The sequence below is a fragment of the Hemitrygon akajei genome, chromosome 10 (assembly GCF_048418815.1).
Source record: "Hemitrygon akajei chromosome 10, sHemAka1.3, whole genome shotgun sequence".
Classification (NCBI taxonomy): domain Eukaryota; kingdom Metazoa; phylum Chordata; class Chondrichthyes; order Myliobatiformes; family Dasyatidae; genus Hemitrygon; species Hemitrygon akajei.
In genome coordinates this window covers 17520289-17544814 of record NC_133133.1, presented here as the reverse complement: position 1 = coordinate 17544814, position 24526 = coordinate 17520289, and the positions used below count along the sequence as shown (strand labels likewise).

The following is a 24526-nucleotide window of genomic DNA, read 5'->3' as shown; positions in this document are numbered from 1 at the left end:
CTACTTGCACTTACCCTATCTATACCACTTGTAATTTTGTACACCTCTGTCAAATTTCCTTTCATTCTCTTGCGCTCCAGGGAATGAGATCCTAAATGATTTGACCTCCCTATAACTCAGAACCTCAAGTCCCAGCAACATCTCTGACCTCCTAAACTTCTGCCAATATCCCAGAGCAGCCTCAGATCTTCCCTGTTACCTAATTCTTAGATAATCCCACCTCTTCTGAGGAATGCCCTCCAATTCCCACCTGCACACAGCAGATCTCAGTGTTAAAAAAGACAAACAGTGTGAAACGCTAACATATTTGATTTACAGGATGCTCCAGAAATGGCTTCAGCTGGAAATAAGCGCTGGTAACCAGCACCCCAGTGTCACTTCCGGCTCCGGGTGAACCACCCACTGGGAACCGCATTTCTTTATGTACACACATAATAACACATTCAGATTACAGTCTCGGTGGGATAATGGATTAACTCTGCAACCACAACACTGATACAGATGGAGCTCTGCTCTGTTGGGCTACATCTGACCATTATTAATTGCAGAGACCATTCTACACTCTGTGCAATCTCTGATGGTGTTGAAAAATGTCTGAGACCCAGCTTAGACTCGATCTCCTTGTGCATTATATTGCTACAAAAATTAGTATTCAAGGATTTCAATATTCTTCATGGAAGGTGTGGGCACTGTAGTGTAGCAGTTAGCATACATTATAACAGCGCTAGAGACGCAGGTTTGATGCTGCTGCTGTCTCTAAGGAGTTTGTATGTTCTTCCCGTGACTGTGTGGGTTTCCCCTGGTGCTCCAGTTTCCTCCCACAGTCCAAAGACATTCGGGTTAGTAGATTAATCGATCACATGGGTATAATTGGGCATTGTGGGATTTTGGGCCGGAAGGGACTTTTATAAATAAAATCATTTTTAAAAAAATCAAGTAAAGCTACCGTTGCGATGTTTTTAAACTCTGAAAGCGAACTTAGAATTATGTAGATCTAGAAGTTTGATTCTCCATCTTTGTGAAAATCCACGTGACGCTCACACAAAAACATCAAGGCACACTATCTCTAATTCTGAACTTACTTGGCCTCAAGGTGGTATCGTCGGAGAGGGCATCCTCCAAATTAAATTCAGTATCACCTAAAACTGAAGCAAAATGTAAAATATTAGACACATTGGAAACATTTCACCAGGTCTATTTTTTGTTACATTGTTGTATGAATTTATAACGAGGAGAAAGCCCCAACAGATCTTCAAGCCTGCTCAGCAATTCAGTAAGGTTATGTCTGATATGACTATAAGCACAACTTAATGAAGGGGGAAAATCCTACAGGGGCTCTTACATTTTTTTATGCCATGAACTCCTTTGGCAGTCCAGTGAAGCCTAAGGACCCTTCTCAGAATAATGTATTTAAATATATAAAATAAAATACATCAGATTACAAAAGAAACCAATTGTATTGAAATACTGTTACCAGAATAAAAAAAAGCAAATCTGCTTCTTTATTAACTCATCAAATAACAAGGCCATCCATTTAAAATACAGGCAAGTTAAAATTGAATTTTATTTTTCAAAGACATATCTGTGTGAATGCCATTATTCCTTCACTTGAATAAGAACATTGAACTGTGGGGTGGTCTTTGACAAAGCCACACCCACATCATGTTGAACATCCAATCACAGGGCTGCCTGATAGTTGGCCAATTACATTGCACGAGCATCTGCAGACAGGAAGATTACGATCATGTTCGATCTAGCGATGGGTCTGGTAACTAACATAATTTCGAAGTAGTGATGAGTGTGCAGTAAACAATTATTTTGAGATATCTGTAACAACTGCAATGTGATGTGAAAATGTCTGTGATTTCCATTGGTGACGGGTACTGCTGATAGTACTGTGGTTTGTTGCCTACCTTCACCATTGAAGGATTTGCTAAATTTCAATTAGAGATTAGTGAAAATAAAGATGTAAATTTTTCCCATCTGAGTTCATGGACCCCAGGTTAAGAGTCCCTGCTACAGAATATTGAAAGACCTAGATAGAATGGATGTGGAGAGGATGTTTCCAATAGCGAGGGTGTCTAGGACTAGAGAGCACAGCCTTTGAATACAAGGACATCACATTAGAACAGAGATGAAGACTAATTTCTTTAACCAGAGGGTTATGAACCAGTTTAAACCGGTTCTGACAGGTTTTAACCGGTTTTGACCGGTTTTAACCAGTTTAAACCAGTTTGAACCGGTTCTGACCGGTTTTAACGTTTAAACTGGTTCTGACAGGTTTTAACCAGTTTAAACCAGTTTAAACCGGTTCTGACAGGTTTTAACCGGTTTTGACCGGTTTTAACCAGTTTTGACCGGTTTTAACCAGTTTAAACCAGTTTTGACCGGTTTTAACCAGTTTAAACCGGTTCTGACAGGTTTTAACCAGTTTAAACCAGTTTAAACCGGTTCTGACAGGTTTTAACCGGTTTTGACCGGTTTTAACCAGTTTAAACCAGTTTGAACCGGTTCTGACCGGTTTTAACGTTTAAACTGGTTCTGACAGGTTTTAACCAGTTTAAACCAGTTTAAACCGGTTCTGAGGTTTTAACCGGTTCTGACCGGTTTTAACCAGTTTAAACCAGTTTGAACCGGTTCTGACCGGTTTTAACCAGTTTTAAACCGGTTCTGACCGGTTTTAACCAGTTTAAACCAGTTTAAACCGGTTCTGACAGGTTTTAACCGGTTTTGACCGGTTTTTAACCAGTTTAAACCAGTTTGAACCGGTTCTGACCGGTTTTAACCAGTTTAAACCGGTTCTGACAGGTTTTAACCAGTTTAAACCAGTTTAAACCGGTTCTGACAGGTTTTAACCGGTTTTGACCGGTTTTAACCAGTTTAAACCAGTTTGAACCGGTTCTGACCGGTTTTAACGTTTAAACTGGTTCTGACAGGTTTTAACCAGTTTAAACCAGTTTAAACCGGTTTAAACCAGTTTTGACCGGTTCTGTTTTAACCAGTTTAAACCAGTTTAAACCGGTTCTGACAGGTTTTAACCAGTTTAAACCAGTTTAAACCGGTTCTGAGGTTTTAACCGGTTCTGGTTTTAACCAGTTTAAACCAGTTTGAACCGGTTCTGACCGGTTTTAACCAGTTTAAACCGGTTCTGACCGGTTTTAACCAGTTTAAACCAGTTTAAACCGGTTCTGACAGGTTTTAACCGGTTTTGACCGGTTTTTAACCAGTTTAAACCAGTTTGAACCGGTTCTGACCGGTTTTAACCAGTTTAAACCGGTTCTGACAGGTTTTAACCAGTTTAAACCAGTTTAAACCGGTTCTGACAGGTTTTAACCGGTTCTGACTGGTTTTAACCAGTTTAAACCAGTTTGAACCGGTTCTGACCGGTTTTAACCAGTTTAAACCGGTTCTGACAGGTTTTAACCGGTTTTGACCGGTTTTTAACCAGTTTAAACCAGTTTGAACCGGTTCTGACCGGTTTTAACCAGTTTAAACCGGTTCTGACAGGTTTTAACCAGTTTAAACCGGTTCTGACCGGTTTTAACGTTTAAACTGGTTCTGACAGGTTTTAACCAGGTGAGAGCTGTGGAATTCATTGCCACAAATGGCCTTCATTTGGTATATTTGATCTGGAGGTTGATAAGATTCTTGATTAGTAAGGATATCAAATGTTACAGAAAGAAGGCAGGAGGATGAGAATGAGAGGAATAATAAATGGAATAGCAGAGCAAACTCAATGGACTGAATGGCTGAATCCTGCTTTCATTGTATGCCTTATGGTCAGCATTCTCACCATCAAACACGAGGAAATTTGCAGATGCTGAAAATTCAAACAACACACACAAAATGCTGGTGGAACACAGCAGGCCAGGCAGCATCTATAGGGAGAAGCACTGTCGATGTTTCAGGCCGAGACCCTTCGTCAGGACTAACTGTTAGTTAACTGTTAGTTAGTCCTGACGAAGGGTCTCGGCCCGAAATGTCGACAGTGCTTCTCCTTATAGATGCTGCCTGGCCTGTTGTGTTCCACCAGCATTTTGTGTGTGTTATTCTCACCATCAGACAGCTAATACAGCTTAAGGACCTATCTGCCTTTGCCTTAAAATTATCCAAAGACTTAGTTTCCACTATCCTTTGATCAGAGTTTCAAACACTCAAGATCTTCCATGAAAACAATTTCACCTCATCTTTAAGTGGGCAAGCATTTGTTTTTAAACCATGACCCCTCCAGATTCTTCATAAGAGAAATCATCTTCTCCACAACCATTGTATCAAGATCACTCAAGATCACTTACGTCTTTCATTGAAGTGCCCTCTCACTCTTCAGAACTCATACAACAACAGATTGTTCAAACTTTCCTCAGAGTAATCCAAGTACTCCCGGTATTAGTAGAGTAAACCTATTCTGATCTGCATACAATAAATTATTATCCTTACTTACGGGAGATCAGAACTCCAGATGTGGCTTCTACCTATATTTTACAGAACTGAAGCATTCTGTCCTGCAATCACATTTTGTTAACTTTCCTTATTTGTACTTCAGTACCTGTATTATATCCCTTTGCGAAATGTGTTCAAAATAAATTGATAAATAGATTGTGAGGTCAAGAATCAACTTATATTACTAGGGAACTATATAATAGTCTTATATCAGCGGGGTAGAAGCTGTCCTTGATCCTGGTGGTATATGCTTTCAGACTTTTGTATCTTCTGTCAGATGGAAGAGGGGAGAAGAGAGCATCTCTGGGGTCCCTCTACATCTCAAGGCTCTGCATCATCTCAATTTTTTTTAGTTTTCTTGTCAAAATAAATAACTTCGTAAGTATCTCACATTATGCTTCATCTGCCAGATCTTTGCCCATTCACTTAACCTATCTATACCTCCTTGTTGTCTTCTTATACCCTCATCACAACTTACTTTCCTAGCTAAATTGTATTACCAGCAAATTTAGCAATCATACCTTGAGTGTCTTCATTAAGGTTTATAAAATTGTAAAAAGATAAGCCACAGCTGTGACCCTAGTAGCACACTTTGCCAAGATCCATTCTACCTCCCCAGTTTGCTGTTATTCACTCAATTGCCTACCCATGTCTGTGTGTTACCTCAACCCCGTTCACTTTCATTTTCTGCAAGAACCTTTGATCCAGCACTTTATGAAGTCAAAGGGTGGTGATATTTCTCCAAAGCAAGTTTTTCCCATAGTCTACTTATGATGATGAATGTGTTGTCCAATACAGATGCAACAGATATAATTGAGAACTCTGAGTGGAATCCCAAGGGCTCGGAATTTTTTCACTTGAATTTAAATTAATTATCGTCCATTCAAAGAAACTTTGGGGGTTTCCCTTCTTACCTAATCTAACCAGCAATGGGCAAACTTCTCAACATGTCAAATGTAAATCACAATAGTTAATCCCAAGATGCCTAGGAACTGGAGAAAAGTATAGGGGGAGTGTTAGAGGTGATTTATTTCTTACACAGAAGTGGTGAGTCCATGGAATGCCCTGCCAGGGGAGGTGTTAGAAGCAGAGGTTGGCAAGGGTTCCCAACCTTTTTCATGCCATGGACCAATATCATTAGACAAGGTGACAGTGGTCCCCAGGTTGGGAATACCTGCATTTGGGTCATTTGAGAAACTCTTAGATAGGCACATAGAGATAGGAGTATTGAGGGCTAAATGGGAGGGAAGGGTTAGATTGATTTAAAAGGTCAGCACAACATTGTGGGCCGAAGGGCCTGTACTACACTGTTGTGTTCCATGTTCTAATTTTCACCTCTGTCCAAAAGAGCAGTGGACTCCCTCTCATGTTCAGCAAAAGAGATTAGCTTTATAAGATTAGCTTTATGTGTCACATGTACATCGAAACATCTGTGCAGCATTCACGTTAAACAGAACATGAAAAAGCCTAAGGCACTTACATTGCAATTGCCTGGTGATCAAGTAAAATCTATTCCTTCTTCATTGATCATTTTATTGATTATTTTCACCCAATAACAATTCAATTCTCTACATCTGTTCTAAATACCCCTTGAGAGATTGCTTTCAATCTCACGTTCATGGCTTGCCAGGAACATGAGACTAACGATGCTCGATCTGTTCACAATGTGTAAGTACATCTCGGCAAAGCTAATAACATTAATCTCTCACCAATATTTTTCATCTGCCACCTGGTTCTGCCACTCTGTGTCTTTACTGCTGTCAGGGATGCAGTCTCCACAAACTGCTACATTGTACTGTAGAGGTTAGAACACTCACTTTAAGGCACCAGTGATCACTGACTGGGTTCGATTCCCAGCGCTGCCAGTGAGAAGTTTCTACATTGTCCCCATGACCTCCAGATGCTTGAAGACCTACAGTTAGGGTTAGGGTTAATAGGCTGTGGGTATGTTACGTAGGCACCGGAAGCTTGGTGACAGTTGCGAGCTGTTCCTAGCTGATTTGATTTGATGCAAATGACACATTTCACTGTACATTTCAATGCACGTGCAACAAATAAAGCTAATCTTTATTTTTAAACACAAGACATTCTTCAGATGTTCGAGATCGAGAGTAACACCCTGAAGGTCTTGGCTAAAAATGCCGGCTCTTTATTCCTCTCCATGGATGTTGCCTGACTTGCTGAGTTCCTCCAGCAGTCTGTGTGTGGTACTCCTTATAATCTTTATCTTTATTGGCTGGACGCACTGTTTGCTCATTCACCAGCAGGAGGCGCGTTTGAAGAGGAAGAGACTTATAACCCTTTGTCCCTGCTTTTTGCAGACAGGAGCTACAGCATTCACTGCTTAAAGAAAGAAAAGGGTGCCAGAGAAATTTTCAACCTAAGCATGCCATTGAAGGCAGTTTCTATTTAACAATATTCAATTAAGACAGATATTAAAATGGCTCTGTTCAAGAAACGGTCACCCAGAAGTAAACGGCTTAATGGTTGATAAAATAAATCTTTAAAAAACTAGCAACTATATTTTAAATAGCCTAATCTGTAATATTGTAGTTACCAATTATGAATGTATTTGTAACGTTGCCTGGTATAAGGATTTATACTCAGCAGATACTTGGCACCTTCTGTATCTAATAAAGTGGCCACTGAGTGCATGTTTGAGGTCTTCTGCTACTGTAGTCCATCCACTTCAACATTTGGTGTGTTGAGTGTTCCGAGGCGCTCTTCTGCACACGACTGTTGTAACGCATGGTTATTTGAGTTACTGCTACCTTCTTGTCAGCTTAATCTAGTCTGACAAATTCTCCCTGACTTCTGTCATTAACAACATGCTTTTGTCCACAGAACTGTCACTCACTGGATGTTTTTTTTTGTTTTTCACACCACTCTTTCCAAACTCTAGGGACCATTGTGTGTGAAAATCCCAGGAGATCATCAATTTCTGAGATACTCAAACCACCCTGTCTGGCACCAACAAATATTCCACGGTCAAAGTCACATTTCTTCTTCATTCTGATGTTTGGACCAAACAATAGCTGAACCTCTTGACCATGTCTGCGTACTTTTATGCATTGAATTGCTGTCACATGATTGGTTGATTAAATATTTGCATTAATAAGCAGGTGTACAAGTGTACCTAATAAAGTGGCCACTGGATGTAAATGTGGAATGTGTGCTTGTTCTCTATGTCCGTCCCCTAGTGGATTATGATGAAGATGATGTGCCTGTCATTACTGCCTCAGGTAAGAGGCAATTGATTAGACTCTTGCCTGTTCTATTGAAGCATAAACTGGATGCCAGTGCACATATTGCTAGAATGTCCATGAGAATTAGGGGTAGGATGTGGGAAGTGGAATAAAGGCTCTCACCTTCATTCCTCGCAGGGGACTGACCCATATTGGCAATCAAATTCTCAGTAGCGTAGCAGCTAGTGTAACGCTATTATAGCGCCAGTGACCAGAGTTCAGTTCCCGCTGCTGTCTGGAAGGAGCTTGTATGCTCTCCCATTGACAACGTGGGTTTATTCCAAGTGCTCAGGTTTCCTCCCATATTCCAAATTCATATGGGTTAGTAGATTAATTGGTCACACGGGCAATGCAGGCTTGTTGGGCCAGAAGGGCCAGTTACTCATTGATAGATACACAGATAAGACAGGCACAGCATTGTAGATGTCTGGAGAGAACGGGGCTCCACAGTTGTCCGTTATCTACCTACATCGACCTTTATTTCACTTCCCTCACCTTACCTCCTTACATAAAAGTTATCTATCTCTCTGTCCATCCGCTTGTCTGGACAGACAGACAGGTTGATAGTTTTCGTGATAAGGAGGTAGGGCGTGGGAAGTGAAATAAAGGCTCTCACTTCCATTCCTTGCAAGGGACTGACCCAATTCTAGGTAGCGTAGTGGTTAGTGTAACACTGCTAGAACACAAGCGACTTGAGTTTAATGCCCGCTGCTGTCTGTAAGGAGTTTGAATGCTCCCCCATTGACTACATAGGTTTGCTTTGGGTGTCCCAGTTTTCTCCCACATTCCAAATTCCAAAATCTACACCTCGGACTTAAATTACAACACAGAGTCTTGCCATCTTCAGAAGTTTTCTGATGACTCTGCCATAGTTGGATGCATCAGCAAGGGAGACGAGGCTGAGTACAGGGCTATGGTGGGAAACTTTGTCACAAGGTGTGAGCAGAATCATCTGCAGCTTAATGTGAAAAAGACTAAAGAGCTGGTGGTGGACCTGAGGAGGGCTAAGGTATCGGTGACCCCTGTTTCCATCCAAGGGGTCAGGGTGGACATGGTGGAGGATTACAAATACCTGGGGATACAAATTGACAATAAACTGGAGTGGTCAAAGAACATTGAGGCTGTCTACAAGAAGGGTCAGAACCATCTCTATTTCCTGAGGAGACTGAGGTCCTTTAACATCTGCTGGACAATGCTGAGGATGTTCTATGAGGCTGTGGTGGCCAGTGCTATCATGTTTGCTGTTGTGTGCTGGGGCAGCAGGCTGAGGGTAGCAGACACCAACAGAATCAACAAACTCATTCGTAAGGCCAGTGATGTTGTGGGGGTGGAACTGGACTCTCTGACGGTGGTGTCTGAAAAGAGGATGCTGTCCAAGTTGCATGCCATCTTGGACAATGACTTCCATCCACTCCATAATGTACTGGCTAGGCACAGGAGTACATTCAGCTAGAGACTCATTCCACCGAGATGTAACATTGAGCATCATAGGAAGTCATTCCTACCTGTGGCCATCAAACTTTAGAACTCCTCCCTCGGAGTGTCAGACACCCTGAGCCAATAGGCTGGTCCTGGACTTATTTCCACTTGGCATGATTAACTCATTATTATTTAATTATTTATGGTTTTATATTGCTATATTTCTACACTATTCTTGGTTGGTGCGGCTATAACAAAACCCAATTTCCCTCGGGATCAATGAAGCATGTCTGACTGTCTTATGGGTTAGTAGGGCCAGTTACCATGCTGTATCTCTTAGATAGACAATGTTGGCGCGTGGTTAAGACATTCGTCTAGTGATCTGGAGGTCGCTAGTTCGAGCCTTGGCTGAGGCTGCGTGTGTGTCCTTGAGCAAGGCACTTAACCACACATTGCTCTGTGATGACACAGGTGCCAAGCTGTATGGGTCCTAATGCCCTTCCCTTGGACAACATTGGTGGCGTGGAGAGGGGAGACTTGTAGCTTGGGCAGCTGCCGGTCTTCCATTAAAAAAAACCTTGCCCAGGCTTGCACCCTGGAAACTTTCCAAGGCGCAAATCCATGGTCTATCGAGACTAACGGAGGCCTACACTTCGATAGACAGACAGACAGACAGGCAGACTAGGGTTTGGGAAGTGAAATAAAGATTTGCCCTTCCATTTCTTGCCTGGGACTGACCCATACTGGAGATACAAGAGCACCAAGGTGTTACTCAAGTGATCACGATTTGTGCGCAAGCCTAAACAGTAAGCTATTAGACGGCTTCTGGTGCCTGAGCCCCATCTGTTCTCTCCAGACGTTTACACATGCTTTCTCACTGCCGATAGGATAAGGGAGCAGGTAACCTGCTGGGATTTCTAATTCTCCTCTCAATCTCAAAAGAGCTGCAGCCTATTATAGCTGCACTACAGCTACCCAAGGTAGATCAGCTGGCGAAGCACATGCCACAGAGAACCTTATATAAAATGTCACTAACTGAAATAACCTCTCCTGGCAGGCTATACATAAACAGTCAGCCATCAGCACTCTTGACAGAAGGGGAATGTGTGGCACTAATGCTATCGCACAAGCCATCGCAGCATGGCAAACCACGCTGCTAAGGCAGGGCAGGCAGCCAAGTCTGTGTGCTGTGTTCCGCGCAGCCACCGACTCCATGACCTCATAGCTGGAAGCGTGCCAGCTCATTCTTTTGTCTGCTGCCCTGTAACTTATCCAATGACCTTAATTGTCAGTCTGACGTACTTTATAACTTGTACGTCCCTTCATTTGCAGCATTGACTGGCCCTGAAAATTAATTTTGCACTTAGCATTTCTCGGAAGGTTATTAGGACGATGTTAATTTCCTGCTAAGAGTGTGGAGGTAGTCAGAGTGCTCAGTGAGGCGGTTTGATCTGAATACCTGTTTCTGTTCTCCATCCAACTCCATTCCTATTGTAACTGGGCACATTGCAAAGGTGGCCATAAATTCCACAGCAACAATTAATGTGTAGCCCAGATTTGTAATTTAGATCAGTGATAATTATTTCCATTCATAAAAAAAACGACAAAATGTGTAGTGCCTAGAGTGATAGAGCACTACAGTCAGTAAGAGCCCATTCTGCCCATCTAGTCCAGGCCGAACTGTTATTCTGCCTAGTACTATAGACCCCCACCTGGACCATAGACCTCCCAACCATCTGCTTACCAAACTTCACTTAAGTATTGCAAATGAACCCACATCAGCCACTTCTGCTGGCAGCTCGCTCTATAATCTCACCATCTTCCGAGTGAAGAATCCACCTAAATATTTCACCTTTCTATCTTAATCCATGACCCCTAGTTCTGGTCTCACACGGTCAGAGTGGAAAAAGCTTGTTTGTATTTACCCTCCCTATAATTTTGTTTACCTTTATCAAATCTCTTATTATTCTCCTACACTCCACGGAATAAAGTCCTAACCTATGGGTGTTATGCTTGTAAGTGTTTTATCATACAGGATATGGAGAAAACTCATGCAGTTCCAGCGGTAGTGAACCTTAGTAACCTTTAACCTTTACAAAATATTGTCCAAATTACCAGTTTTGTCCTCTTTGTCCAGATAATTCCACAGCATGAATCAACGTCTGATTAACTTTGCTGTCCTATTTCACTCTCTTGATTTGAAACCTCACACCCAGCACCGGGACTGCCTAATGTTATCTCAGCAGTGTGTCAGCATCCATCTCACTGCAGAAATGCTCATCTAGGACACTGGCACTGCCAGCCTAACGCACCGCGATTAGTGTAAAACTCCAGACAACCATCCAGCCTGCTGGAAGGTGGATTGGTAATGACTGAGCTGACTGAAATTGGAAAATAATTCAACAGGCTTAAATGTAGAGAAATTGCTGCCATTAATCCCACAAAGTTGTCATACAAGTTGAAAAGGTGTGTTGGTCTTCATTAGTCAGAGGATTGAGTCCAAGAGCCTGACGGTTGAAGGGTAATAACTGTTCCTGAACCGGAGTGGATAACTTCATTCAGCTCAGCCCTGAAATAATTCCACAACCTATCAACACACTTTCAAGGGCTCTACAACTCATGTTCTCAGTCCTATTTACTGATTTATTTACCATATATTATTGCATTTACAAAGATTGCCTTCTTTTGCATAGTGGTTGTTTGTCAGTCTTTGTGTGTAGTTTCTTATTGATTCTATTTGTATTTCTTTGTTCTAATGTGAATGCCTGCAAGAAAATGAATCTCAAGGTGGTATATGGTGATATATATGCACTTTGATAATAAATTTACTTGGATTATTGAGTCATAGAAAAATACAGCTATGAAACAGGCCATTCCACCCATCTAGGCCATGCCAGAACCATTTACACTGCCTACTCTCACTGACCTGCACTGGGACCACAGCCCTCCTACCCCTACCATCCAGTACCTATTCAAAGTTTGCATAATGTTCAAATTGAGCTGGCATGCATCACTTGAGTTGGCAGCTTGTACTGCACTCTCATGACCTCTGAGTGAAGAAGTTTCCCCTCATGTTCCCCTTAAACATTCCATCTTTCACCCTTAACTTCCAGTTCCAGTCTCACCCAACCTCAGTGGAAAAAGCCTGCTCGCATTTTCCCTCTCTATACCCTTTATAATTCTGTATACCTCTATCAAATGTCCACTCAAAATTTTATGTTCCAAGGAATAAAGTCCTAACCTATTCAGTCTTTCCTTTTAACTCAGGTCCTCCAGTCCCGACAACATTTTCTCTGTACTCTTTCAACCATATTTACTTCTTTCCTGTATGTAGGTGACCAAAACTGCACACAATACTCCAAATTCGGCTTCAACAGTGTCTTATACAACATCAACATAACATCCCATCTCCTGTACTAAATACTTTGAATTATGAAGGTCAATGTGCCAAAAGCTTTCTTTGTGATCCTATCTAGCTGACACCTCTTTCTACTAATTATGGACCCCATTCTCAGATCCCTTTGTTCTACCACACTTCTCAGTGCCCTAGTGTTCATTGTGTAAGACCTCCCCTGTTTGATCCTACTGAAGTGTAACACTTCACACTTGCCTCCATTAAAATTCATCTGCTATTTTTCAGCTAATTTTTCCCAGCCGATCCAGATCCTGCTGCAAGCTTTATAACCTTCCTCACTGTCCACTGCACCCCCAATCTTGGTGTCATCCGCAAATTTGCTGATCCAGTTGACCACATTATCATCCAGATCATTGATATAGATGACAAACAACAACAGACCCAGCACCGATCCCTGCAGCATTCCTCTAGTCACAGGCCTCCAATCAGAGAGGCAACCATCTACTACCACTCTTTGGCTTCTCCAACGTCAAATCCAATTTACTCCCTCATCTTGAATGGTGAGCGACTGAACCTTCTTGACCAATCTCCCATGCGGAACCTTGTCAAATGCCTTGCTGAAATCCATGTAGACACCATCCACTGCCTTGCCTTCATTCACTTTCCTGGTGACTTTCTTGAAAACTCTCTAAGATTGGTTAGACCTGACCTACCATGCACAAGGCCATCCTGAATATCTTTAATCAGTCAATGTCTATCTGAATACTTATATTATTGTATTACTCTATATTATATTTTACTGTCTCAGTACTTTTATATTTGTGTGCTGTAGCACTTTTTATTCGCAGTTTTTTTGTAAATAACACTATTCTTTGCATTTCTGGTTAGATATGAACTGCATTTCATTGGCTTTGTATCTGTACTTGGCACAATGACAATAAAGTTGAATATAATCTAATCTAATATCCAGTCCCTTAGAACACATTCCAATAACTTTTCCACTACTGATGTCAGACTACGGGCCTATAATTTTGCGGTTTATGTTTAGAGCCTTTCATAAACAGTAGAACAACACTGGCTATCCTCTAATCCTTTGGTGCCTTTCATGTCATTAAGAATGATTTAAATATCACTGCCAGGGCCCTGGCAATTTCTACACTAGGATCTGAGGCAACTCCTTGTCAGGCCCTAATGCTTTATCTATCCTGATTTGCCTCAGAACAGCAAACACCTCCAATCTGTATTTTTACTTTGAGGTAATGTTACAGCTCTATAAAACTTGGAATGTCAGACCACAATTTAAGTACTGTGTTCAGTTCTAATTGCCTCATTTATAAAAAGGACGTTGAAGCTTTAGAGATGATGCAGAGAAGATTTACCAGGATACTGACTGGATTAGAGAACGTGTCTTTGGAGGATAGGTTGAGCAAACTTGGGTTTTTTTTCTCTTTGGGGTGAGGGAGGATGAGAGGTGACTTGATAGATGTGTACAAGATGATAAGATGCATTAAGCAAGTAGACAGCCAGAGACTTTTATCCCCAAGGTGGAAAAGGCTAATACGAGGGGAATAATTTTAAGATGATTTGGAGGAAATCATAGTGGGGATGTCAGAGTTAGTTTTTTGACACTGGAGTAGTTGGTGCATAGAAAGTGTTGAAAGGATTGATGGGAGAGGCATATATTTTAGAGACATTTAAAAGACTTTTACATAGGTAAGAGTGGGGGAGTCTAGGACCCGAGGTCGTGGTTTCAGAACACAGGATGTCCCTTTAGGACAAAGATGAAGAGGAATATTTTTATCCAGAGGGTGGTGAATATGTGGAATTCATTGCCATAGATGGCTGTGGAGGCCAAGTCATTGGGTATATTTAAAGTGGAGGTTGATAGGTTCTTGATTAGGAAGGGAGTCAAAGGTAATGGGAAGATGCAGTAGAATGGGGTTGAAGGGATAATAAGTCAGCCATGATGGAATGACAGAGCAGAATTGAAGGGCTAAATAGCCTAATCCTGTTCCTATGTTTTAAGGTTTTATTGGTACCTGGATGAAATAAAAATTGAGGGCTATGTGGGAGGGAAGGGTTAGATTGATCTTAAAGAAGGTTTCAAGGTCAGGACTGTGTTGAGCTGTACTTGGTTCTAATGAGGGAAGTAATGAATGAACAGATACTGGCTTAAAGCTGGGGCTGAGCTATTTAGGAGGAGAAGTCAAAAACGTCAAGGGGTCACAGAAAACTCAAGAGTCATATGCAAGTTTGTTAGGTAAATGCAGAGAGGATATGAAGGAGGTCTAGATCAATGATGAACCAACAGCAAAGCAAAAGCAAAGAGGTGAATAGGCAACAGATGTTCCCAAGTCCAACTCTCCCATTCCTCCGTGGCCTCTTCAACCACAACTCGAGTAAGATAGTATTCTCACTTAGTGACTTGTTTGGTTTAGTTACCTGCAGGTTCTTTAAAACCCCTTCAGATCTGCATGAACCTGCTAATCCCGCTCACATCTCTCCCAGTACTGCTCACCTCTTCTGGCTTTTCATTTTAGTGAGATATACAGCGGGATTACAGGCTCTTCTGCCTGCGCCACCCAATTACACCCACCAAATGGTGACCAATTAACCTAATAACTGGTACGCCTTTGGAATGTGGGAGGAAACCAGAGCACCTAGAGGGAACCCATGTGATCATGAGAAGAACAAACAGACTCCTTACAGACAGTGGCGGGAATTGAACCCAGGTTGCCGATGCTGCAATGGCATCATGCGAACTGCTGCCCCAATTCTATTTCCTCCCATCTCTTAAATCTTTGGTCAGCTCCCCTATCAATGATCTCATCACTGATCTTCACTTAGTCTAACAATGATCTCATCACTGCTAGGCACTGATTTTCACATCTGTGTTGGAGGTTTGGCTATGTTAGGAGAACTATGCAAATGAAATTCAGTGCTACAGATTAATTGCTCATGTTTCATTTGAAGCGCAAATCTTTACACGTCTAAAATCATTGCATTCTGTGATGTCTTGGCTCACAACTGTTGAGTCACAGAGCACTACAGCACAGAAACAGGCCCTTTGGCCCATTCCGCACTTCCACACTATTATCCTGTCTAATCCCATTGACCCGCAGCTGGACCACAGCCGTCCATAACCCTCCTTATCCATGCACGCATTCAAACTTCTCTTAAATGTTGCAATCAATCCCGCATCTACCACTTCAACTGACCCCTTGTTCCACGCTCACACTACTCTCTGAATGAAGGAGTTCCCCTTAAATATTTTACGTTATACACTTAACCGATGACCTCTATTTTAAGTCTCACCCAGCCTCGGTGGAAAAAAAAACTGCATGCATTAACACCATCTATACCCCACATAACTTTGTATACCTCTATCAAATCTTCCTCATTCTCCTATGCTCCACGGAACAAAGTCCTAACCTATTCAGCCTTTCCCTATAACTCAGGTCCTCAAGCCCTGGCAACATCCCTGTAAATTTTCACTGTACTCTTTCATATGGACAGCTTCACATTTTTACGGTAATATTAAATGAATCAGCTTATGTGATTGGATTTATAGTACAGGCTACTGAATACGTCACTTTGATGTCACCTCTCATTTCAAGATCTTACATGGGAAAATAGGCTTACTCTTCAATGACTGCAAGCACATATTGATCGAAATGCTCTTTGCTATCATTAATTTCACACGAGTTCTAGTGCAGCTAACAGTTTGGCAGCAATCCAACAAGGTGGAACAGGCATGTTCAATGTAGCAAAATGTTTATATATAATATATATATATAAATATATAAAATTTATAACACACACACACACACACACACACACACACACACACACACACACACACACACACACACACACACACACACACACACACACACACACACACACACACACACACACACACACACACACACACACACACACACACACACACACACACACACACACACACACACACACACACACACACCTGTGCAAATGTCCAAGGCACATATAAGAAAAATTCTGTAAAATGAAGATGCTTTCTAAAATAAAGAAAAGTTTATAGATATAAAAAAATTACTATAAAGAGCAGTAAACGGTAAAATAAAACTAAAACAAATCAATATTTGGTGAAACCAGCCTTTGCCTTTAGAACTACATCAATTCTCATAAGGTACACTGTCTTGCAGTTTTATAAGGAAATTGACTGGTAGATTGTTCCAAGCATCTTGGGGAACTTGGCACAGTTCTTCTGCAGATTTTGGCTGTCTCACTTGCTTCTGTGTCTCCAGGTAATCCCAGACAGCCTTGATGATGTTCAGATCAGGGCTCTATGGAGGCCATAACATTTCAAACCATATTAAAAAAAACTTGGGGGGGGGGGGGGGGGGGGGGGTGTGTGTGTGTGTGTGTGTGTGTGTGTGTGTGTGTGTGTGTGTGTGTGTGTGTGTGTGTGTGTGTGTGTGTGTGTGTGTGTGTGTGTGTGTGTGTGTTCTGCTGCTGTAGTCCTTCCACTTCATGGTTCAATGTGTTGTGCATTCAGAGAAGCTCTTCTGCACACCACTGTTGTAACACGTGGTTATCTGAGTTACTGGCCATTCTCCTCTGACCTCCCTCGTTAATAAGGTATTTTTGCCCACTACCGCTCACTGGATATCTTCTGTTTTTCCTACCGTTCTCTGTAAACTTTAGAGACTATTGGGTGTGAAAATCCCAGGAGATCAGTTTCAGAGATATTCAAACCATTCCATCTGGCACCAACAATTATTGCACAGTCAAAGTAACTTAGATCACATTTCGTCCCCATTCTGATGTTTGGTCTGAACAACAACTGAACCTCTTGACCATGTCTGCATGTTTTTATGTATTGAGTTGCTGCCACATGATAGGCTGATAGATATTTGCATTAATGAGCAGGCGCATAGGTGTACCTAATAGGATGGCCTCTGAAGAGTTGTTTAAATCTTTTTTATGTATCGCACTTTGCTGCTGCTGGGAAACAATAAATTTCATTACATATGTCAGTGATAATAAACCTGATTTTGATTGTGACCTCTTTCAGAAGAAAATGGATTGATTCATTGGCATAATGTCAACGTCCACCAGCTTGTCTTCTGGTATCCTAGTACTTATAGCAGATGTACATCAAGGTTCACTTTATAAACATTGCTTCCAGCATGAGCTCTTTCACCAAGATAGGCAAGAATACCAAGGCTGGGACAACACTAGCAACTCTAACCTTTCCTCAAAAACCAAAAAAAAAAAATCCCATGGGAATGCCATTTCTGCCAAGACCTCCACAGACTCCTTATCATGAATTCATAAACTGTCCATAATTTTCCCCTCTTTATTGTCTCAAAGCATTTCAAAGTTTCAAAAAAATCTAGTAATTTCACCCCTATTAACCTCAAATGTTAGTTCGGTTGCTCTTTCCATGCAAGTTTTAATTTTGTAATTCCAGCATTTGCTTACTCCTTTATATTCTCTTTGCTGAATACTAATCTTAGGTAACCCTTTTGGCATTCCGACATGTGACAAGATGAGGCCACCCTCAGGGTGGAGGAACAACACCTAATATTCCATCTGGATAGCCTCCAATTAGATGGCATGAACATCGCTTTCTCCTCCTGGTAAAAGAAAATTCCATCCTCCTCCCTTCTCCTTCTATTCCCCACTCTGTCTTCCTGCTTCTCCTCACCTACATCTGACCTCCCCCTGGGTCCCCTCCTCCTTCCCTTTCTCCTATGGTCCACTCTCCTCACCTACCAGATTCCTTCCTCTAAAGCCTTTACTTTCCCAACCTCTTGGCTTCACCTGTCACCTTCCAGCTCTCCTCCTTCCCCTTCCCACCCCCATCTCTCTATCTTGGCATCTTCCCTCACCCTGTCCGGTCCTGAAGAAGGGTCTTGACCTGAAATGTTGACTGTTTAGTCATTTCCATAGATGCAGCCTGACTTGCTGAGATCCTCCAGTATTTGTGTGTGCTGCTTTAGTTAGATTTTTTTTCCTAAAACAGCATAAATTTAAAACTACTTATGATATTACATTGGAAACAATTAAGAGACTTCAAGGTTCACTCCTTTTATATCATTATCATGGAAAAATTATAAGCAAGAGGTGACCCCAACCACACAAAGTTTTATGGCTCTCAACTCTAGAATCTTCACAGCAACAAGAATAATTTCATACCTCCATCAAGAATTCCTCATCTTTTCACTTGTCTGTCTAATAATCCTGGGTGAGTGGTGCCACAACAACAACCTCTCACTGAACGTCAGCAAGACCAAGGAGCTGATTACTGACTTCAGGAGAAGGAAACCAGAGGCCCACGAGCCAGTCCTCATTAGAGGATCACAGGTGGAGAGGGTCGGCAACTTTAAATTCCTCAGTATTCGTATTTAGGAGGGCCTGTCCTGTGCCCAGCAATGACGAAGAAAGCATGGCAGCACCTCTACTTTCCTTAGGAGTTTGCGAAGCTTCAGCATGACATCTAAAACTTCGACAAACTTCCATAGATACATAGTGGAGAGTATATTGACCGGCTGAACCAATAGAAAACACCAAAGCCTTTGAAAGGAAAATCCTACAAAAGGTAGTGGATACAGCCCAGTCCATCATGGGTAAAGCACACCCCACCACTGAGCGCATCTACAGGAAATGTTGTCATTGGGAAAGCAGCATCTATCATCAGAACCAGCCCCTCCCCACCACCACCCAGGGCATGCTCTCTTCTCACTGATGCCATTAGGAAGAAGGTACAAGAGTATTAGGACTCACACCACCAGATTCAGGAATAGTTATTACCCCTCCACCATCAGGCTCTTGAACCAAAGGACTCTTCATCTCATGTTCTCGATAGTTATTGCTTACTTATTTATTATTATTACTATTTCTTCCTCATTGCATTTGCAATGTTTGTATCTTTTGCACACTAGTTGAACACCCAAGTCGGTGAGGTCCTTTATTAATTCTATTATGGTATGCCCACAAGTAAATGAATCTGATGGCTGTATATGGTGATATATATGGTACCTATAAAAATATTCAACACCCCCCCCCCCCACCGGAAGTTTTCATATTTTATTGTTTTACAACATTAAATCACAGTGGATTTAATTTGGGTTTTTTGACACTGATCAGTAGAAAAAGATTCTTTCTTGTCAAAGTGAAAATAGATCTCTACAAGATATTCTAAATTAATTACAAAGATAAAACACAAAATAATTGAGTTGTAAAATAAAATAATTACAAACCTCAATCCAATCCAGAATTTGTGGCTGGACTTCAAAAAGGCTGTTCACACATGATCCCCATGCAATCTGACAGAGCTTGAGTGGTTTTATAAAGAATGGGGAAAGATGGCAGTGTTCAGATGTGCAAAGCTAATAGAGACCTTTCCACACAGACTCAAGGCTGTGATTGCTGCCAAAGGTGCATCTACTAAATGCTGACTTGAAGTGAATACTTCTGCAATCAATTATTTTGTGTTTTATATTTGTAATTAATTTAGATCACATTGTAGAGATCTGTTTTCACTTTAACATGAAAAGAGTCTTTTTCTATTGACCAGTGTCAAAAAAAAAGCCAAATTAACTCCACGGCAACACGAATGAATCTGCAGATGCTGGAAATAAATAAAAACACAAAATGCTGGCAGAACTCAGCAGGCCAGACAGCATCTATGGGAGGAGGTAATAACGACGTTTCGGGCCTGATGAAGGGTTTCGGCCCGAAACGTCGTTATTACCTCCTCCCATAGATGCTGTCTGGCCTGCCGAGTTCTGCCAGTATTTTGTGTTTTTTACAAATTAACTCCACTGTGATTCAATGTTGTAAAACAATAAAACATGAAAACTTCCGGGGTGGGGGGGGGGGGTGGGTGAATACTTTTTATAGGTACGATATATACTTCAATAATAAATTTACTTTGAACTTTAATAATTGATCAGGCAAAACTGGCCAATAAATCACCAGCACCAGCCTACCGCTATCAAGGACATATTCAGAAAGGTGCTGGAAAAGGAGCAACAGAATCATAAAGGAGACCAGTCATCCTGCTGATGGACTGTTCGTCCCACTCCCATCAGGGAGTAGATTACACAGTATCTCTGCCAGGAGACTCTAAAACAGGTACTTTCCCAAAGCAGTAAGGCTGATCAACAGCTTCACCAACTAACCCACCCCTCCTCTCCACATCATCACAACTTGATACAGCCTCAAAATAGAGAGATGTCCATTTAGAAGATGAGAAGGAATTTCTGTAGCTAGAGGGTGGTGAATCCATAGACAGCTGTGGAGGCCACGTCAATGTCAATATTTAAAGCAGAGGTTGATGGGATCTTGGTTTGTCAGGGCATCAAAGGTTACGGAGAGAAGGCAGGAGAATGGGATTGTGGGAGTCAATAAATCAGCCATGATGGAATGATGGAGCAGATTCGATGAGTCCAGTGGCCTAATTCTGTTCCTATGTCTTATGGTCTTACATTATCACTTCCTGTCAGTCACCTTATGTACAGACACTCCTGTTGCTGGTGTCATTTTATGGACATTTTATAGAGTCAGTATATATACATACACACACACGCTATCATCTGTGTTTATATTTATTGTGTTTTTTATTATTTGGCTCTTTACCTTGTTTTGTGTTTTTTTGCTCTATTCTGGATCCAGAGTAACTAATATTTTGTTCTCCTTTACACTTGTAAATAGCCCCACTGCCTAGTGGGCAGCCTCGGGAGACGAAGGCTATGAGAGTAAACTCAGACAGCAAATCCAGAGTGGAGTCCCTAAAATGGCTGGATGTCATTGAACTCCTGCAGCCAAGCCTTCCTTTAGACTACACTGGTGAGGCTGAGAGGGGGACCTTGACAACTGGGCATCTCAGGATCTCCATACCTTCTGCCCAAGCTTGTGAAGATGATCATCATCACCCATTGTCCTTTGAGACAGACGGATGCCAACCAACACTTGTTCACTAGAAATGACACTAAACAATGAAACGATCTTACACAAACATCAAGAGTTTGTCCCTGATTGTGTCTCAAATCGGCCCTATAGTTTAAATCCTGTGCAAGGAAATGCCCATTGCTGATTAGGTCCGGATCACTCACAATTTATTTGTGCCTCACTGGACTGGGACACCATTCAGAAGGTCCCATTGTTCCCCACATTTCTGTGGTACCTCTCTCCCAAAGACACCTCTCCCCTTCAACACCAATATCTCCCCCAGCCTTGTATTTTCCCCCAAACCATGATGGAAACCCTAAGCTCCACAACCCTGGACCTTCTTCCCGACGAACATCAAATTCTGCACTCTTTCTCCCCCAACAATAAATGAACATAACATTAACATAATATTAGCTTTATTTGTCACATGTACATCAAAACATACGGTGGGACTTCCGGTAAGATGGCGATTGTTTAGCTGCTCCGAACTTTTGTTCCGTTACTGTCGCTACCTTTGCACTAAATGTCTCCATTTTTTAAACCTTAGTTAGGAATTATTTTGGTATCTCTTACTTGCCTGTGAATATATCTAACTTACAATGTCTAGCAAGAGTTCTAAATCCGGGAGAAAAGAAACTATGACCGCGTCGGACGAGACGATGGTTGCGCTGGGAAAGCTCTGAGACGAAATCTTAAAGGAATTTAAAACCGCTTTCAAACAGTTAGAAGACAAACTGGATCGGATCAACGATAAAGTGGACAAACATGCTGAACACGTATCTCGCATCGATTCGACTTCTGAAGATTTAGAAAGTCGTGTTCGATACTTGGAGACTCTCTGTTCCAGCTTAGAGGAAAAATCTAACAAACTTCTTTCCAAAATGGTGGATCTCGAAAACCGTAGCAGACGCTGCAACATCAGAATTCTGGGATTACCAGAGGCGACTGAAAAGGGACCAACCGTGAAGTTTTTCGCCGAGTTTCTCTGTGAGTTATTCGGGAAAGATTTGCTTCCGAAGCCGCCCGAGCTTGAACGGGCACACAGAGTTTACGTTCCGCCCGGAATTCTGGGCTCCCGCCCGCGACCAGTAATCCTGTGTTTCCATCAATACCAGGTAAAACTCAGTCTGATTGTGGAGGCACGTCGCAGAGGCTCTTTTTCTTTCCAGGATACAACCATTCGCTTTGGGGAAGATTTTGCACCCCAGACCTTAAAGATGCGCGCTGAGTTTAAAGGCGCAATGAAAGTGCTTTTTGATCGGGGTTTCAAACCTTCCCTTCGTAACCCTGCTGACCTACGAATAAAGCTTAATACCGGGGAATTCAAGTGGTTCAAATCAGCAAAGGAAGCTGAAGCGTTTGTGGCAAGTCTTCCGGCTATCCAGTCATCTTCGGAATCTGATCGGACCTCCTAAAATGGTGGATAAGTACTCCTCGTAGTAAAATTACTTTCTCCGGACTCGGAATTCACTTGAATCACTCAGACATTATTCATTGAAACTTTAAGAGCTGTTGACAATCTCTCCTGGGATTTGGTGTGTGTGTAACCTATCTTTATTCTTGTATAACTTTACCTACAGAGTTCTACAACTAATTCTAACTTGTTTTGGAGGTTCGAAGTCTTTAGTGAAGGCCTCCCTGTTTGTTGGTTCACAGTTCAACTGCTGATTTATTTTTCCTTTGCTTTAAATATTTATTTATTTTATCTTTTTCTTTTCTTCACCCCTTTTTTCTAATCTCTGAATTTTTCTCTCCCTTCTCTGTAAATGGTTGATAAATACTCATCTTGAAAACATACAGTGAAATGTGTCATTTGTGTCAATAACCAACACAAGCTAAGGATTTTGCTGGGGACAGTCCGCAAGAGTCACCAGGTTTCCGGTGCCATAACATGCCCACAGCTCTCTCACCCTAACCTGTACCTCTTTGGAAACTGGAGCACCCAGAGGCAACCTATGTGGTCATGGGGAGAATGTACAATCTCCTTCCAGACGTGGCAGGAAGTGAACCCGGATCGCCTGGACTATCAAGCATTACACTAACCACTGTGCCACCTCATCATCCAAGTCCTTAAGGCAGACTGATTACTGATGGTCAAATCATTCCCTCTCCCCTATGCTCCACCACCCAAACTGGGTCTTGCAGCAACTGCCCTGTCTCCCCATTGGACTTCAATCCCAAATATCTAATTATCTTTTTGGAAGCTCCACAGCTAATGGGGTTAATCAAAATTGTCACTGGCACCGTCAACTTGTTCGTTGTGATTCTGTTAACTTTAATAGCCACTTATTTGATTGACTGGTTTAAATTACTTCAATTAGCAGATGTTCTTTTCTACTGCTGCATTGATATCCTTGGCTTCCTGCCCACATAATCTTGTCTTCCTTCGTCTTTATCCCTCATTTATTCCAGCAAAACATTTTCTGCTCACTAAATGGTAATGCGGCTAGTCACTGTGTAAGAGTTGATGGATTAACACAGATAACTCTCAGTTCAATTACCTTTGACAAACCGCCTGCTCCTCAGAAGATCTGATCTGCTCCTGAACCAGCTTTTGCAGAAAAACGACAAGAATCTTAACCTTGTCTGGAGTTGGGTTGAGGATTGATCATTTATAGGTAACGTTTGGGTCCTATAATCTTTTCTAATTTGCCTTAGCTATCAATTTAAAGTGAATGTTTTGGGAGTGTTGTAGAACCTTCCCAGTTTTCCTCTAGTTTGGTTCATTAAAGGGATTAAAAGGTTAAGGCCCACTCCAAGGCATAAGCACGTTATTGCACTCCATAAACACAAGAGGTTATGCAGATGCTGGAAATCCAGAGCAACACACACAACATGCTGGAGGAACTCAGCAGGCCAGGCAGCATCTATGGAGAGGACTAAAGAGTTGACATTTTAGGCCAATAGCCTCAGTCTGAAATGAAGGGGGAAGAAGCCAGAATACCAAGACGGGGGAATGGAAGGAGTACAAACACAAAATACTCTGCAGATGCTGGGGTGAAAGCCGGAGTACAAGCTGGCAAGTACGAACTGATCATTCCTCTGAGCAGATGCTGCCGGACTCGCCGAGCCTCTCCAGCGTTTTGTTTGTTCCTCCACATTATTGCACTTGAGTCCAACA

General features: G+C 41.9%; 1 protein-coding gene across 4 annotated transcripts in view; it reads right to left on the bottom strand.

The window, feature by feature from the left end:
* cd99l2 (CD99 molecule-like 2) overlaps positions 1–24526 on the bottom strand; it is a 227591-nt gene that overhangs the window by 103017 nt on the left and 100048 nt on the right. For all 4 annotated transcript variants that reach the window (XM_073057826.1, XM_073057825.1, XM_073057823.1 and 1 more), the window contains exon 2: positions 1083–1145. In XM_073057826.1, the coding sequence (XP_072913927.1) occupies positions 1083–1145 (63 nt within the window). The remainder of the gene's footprint in view (positions 1–1082; positions 1146–24526) is intronic.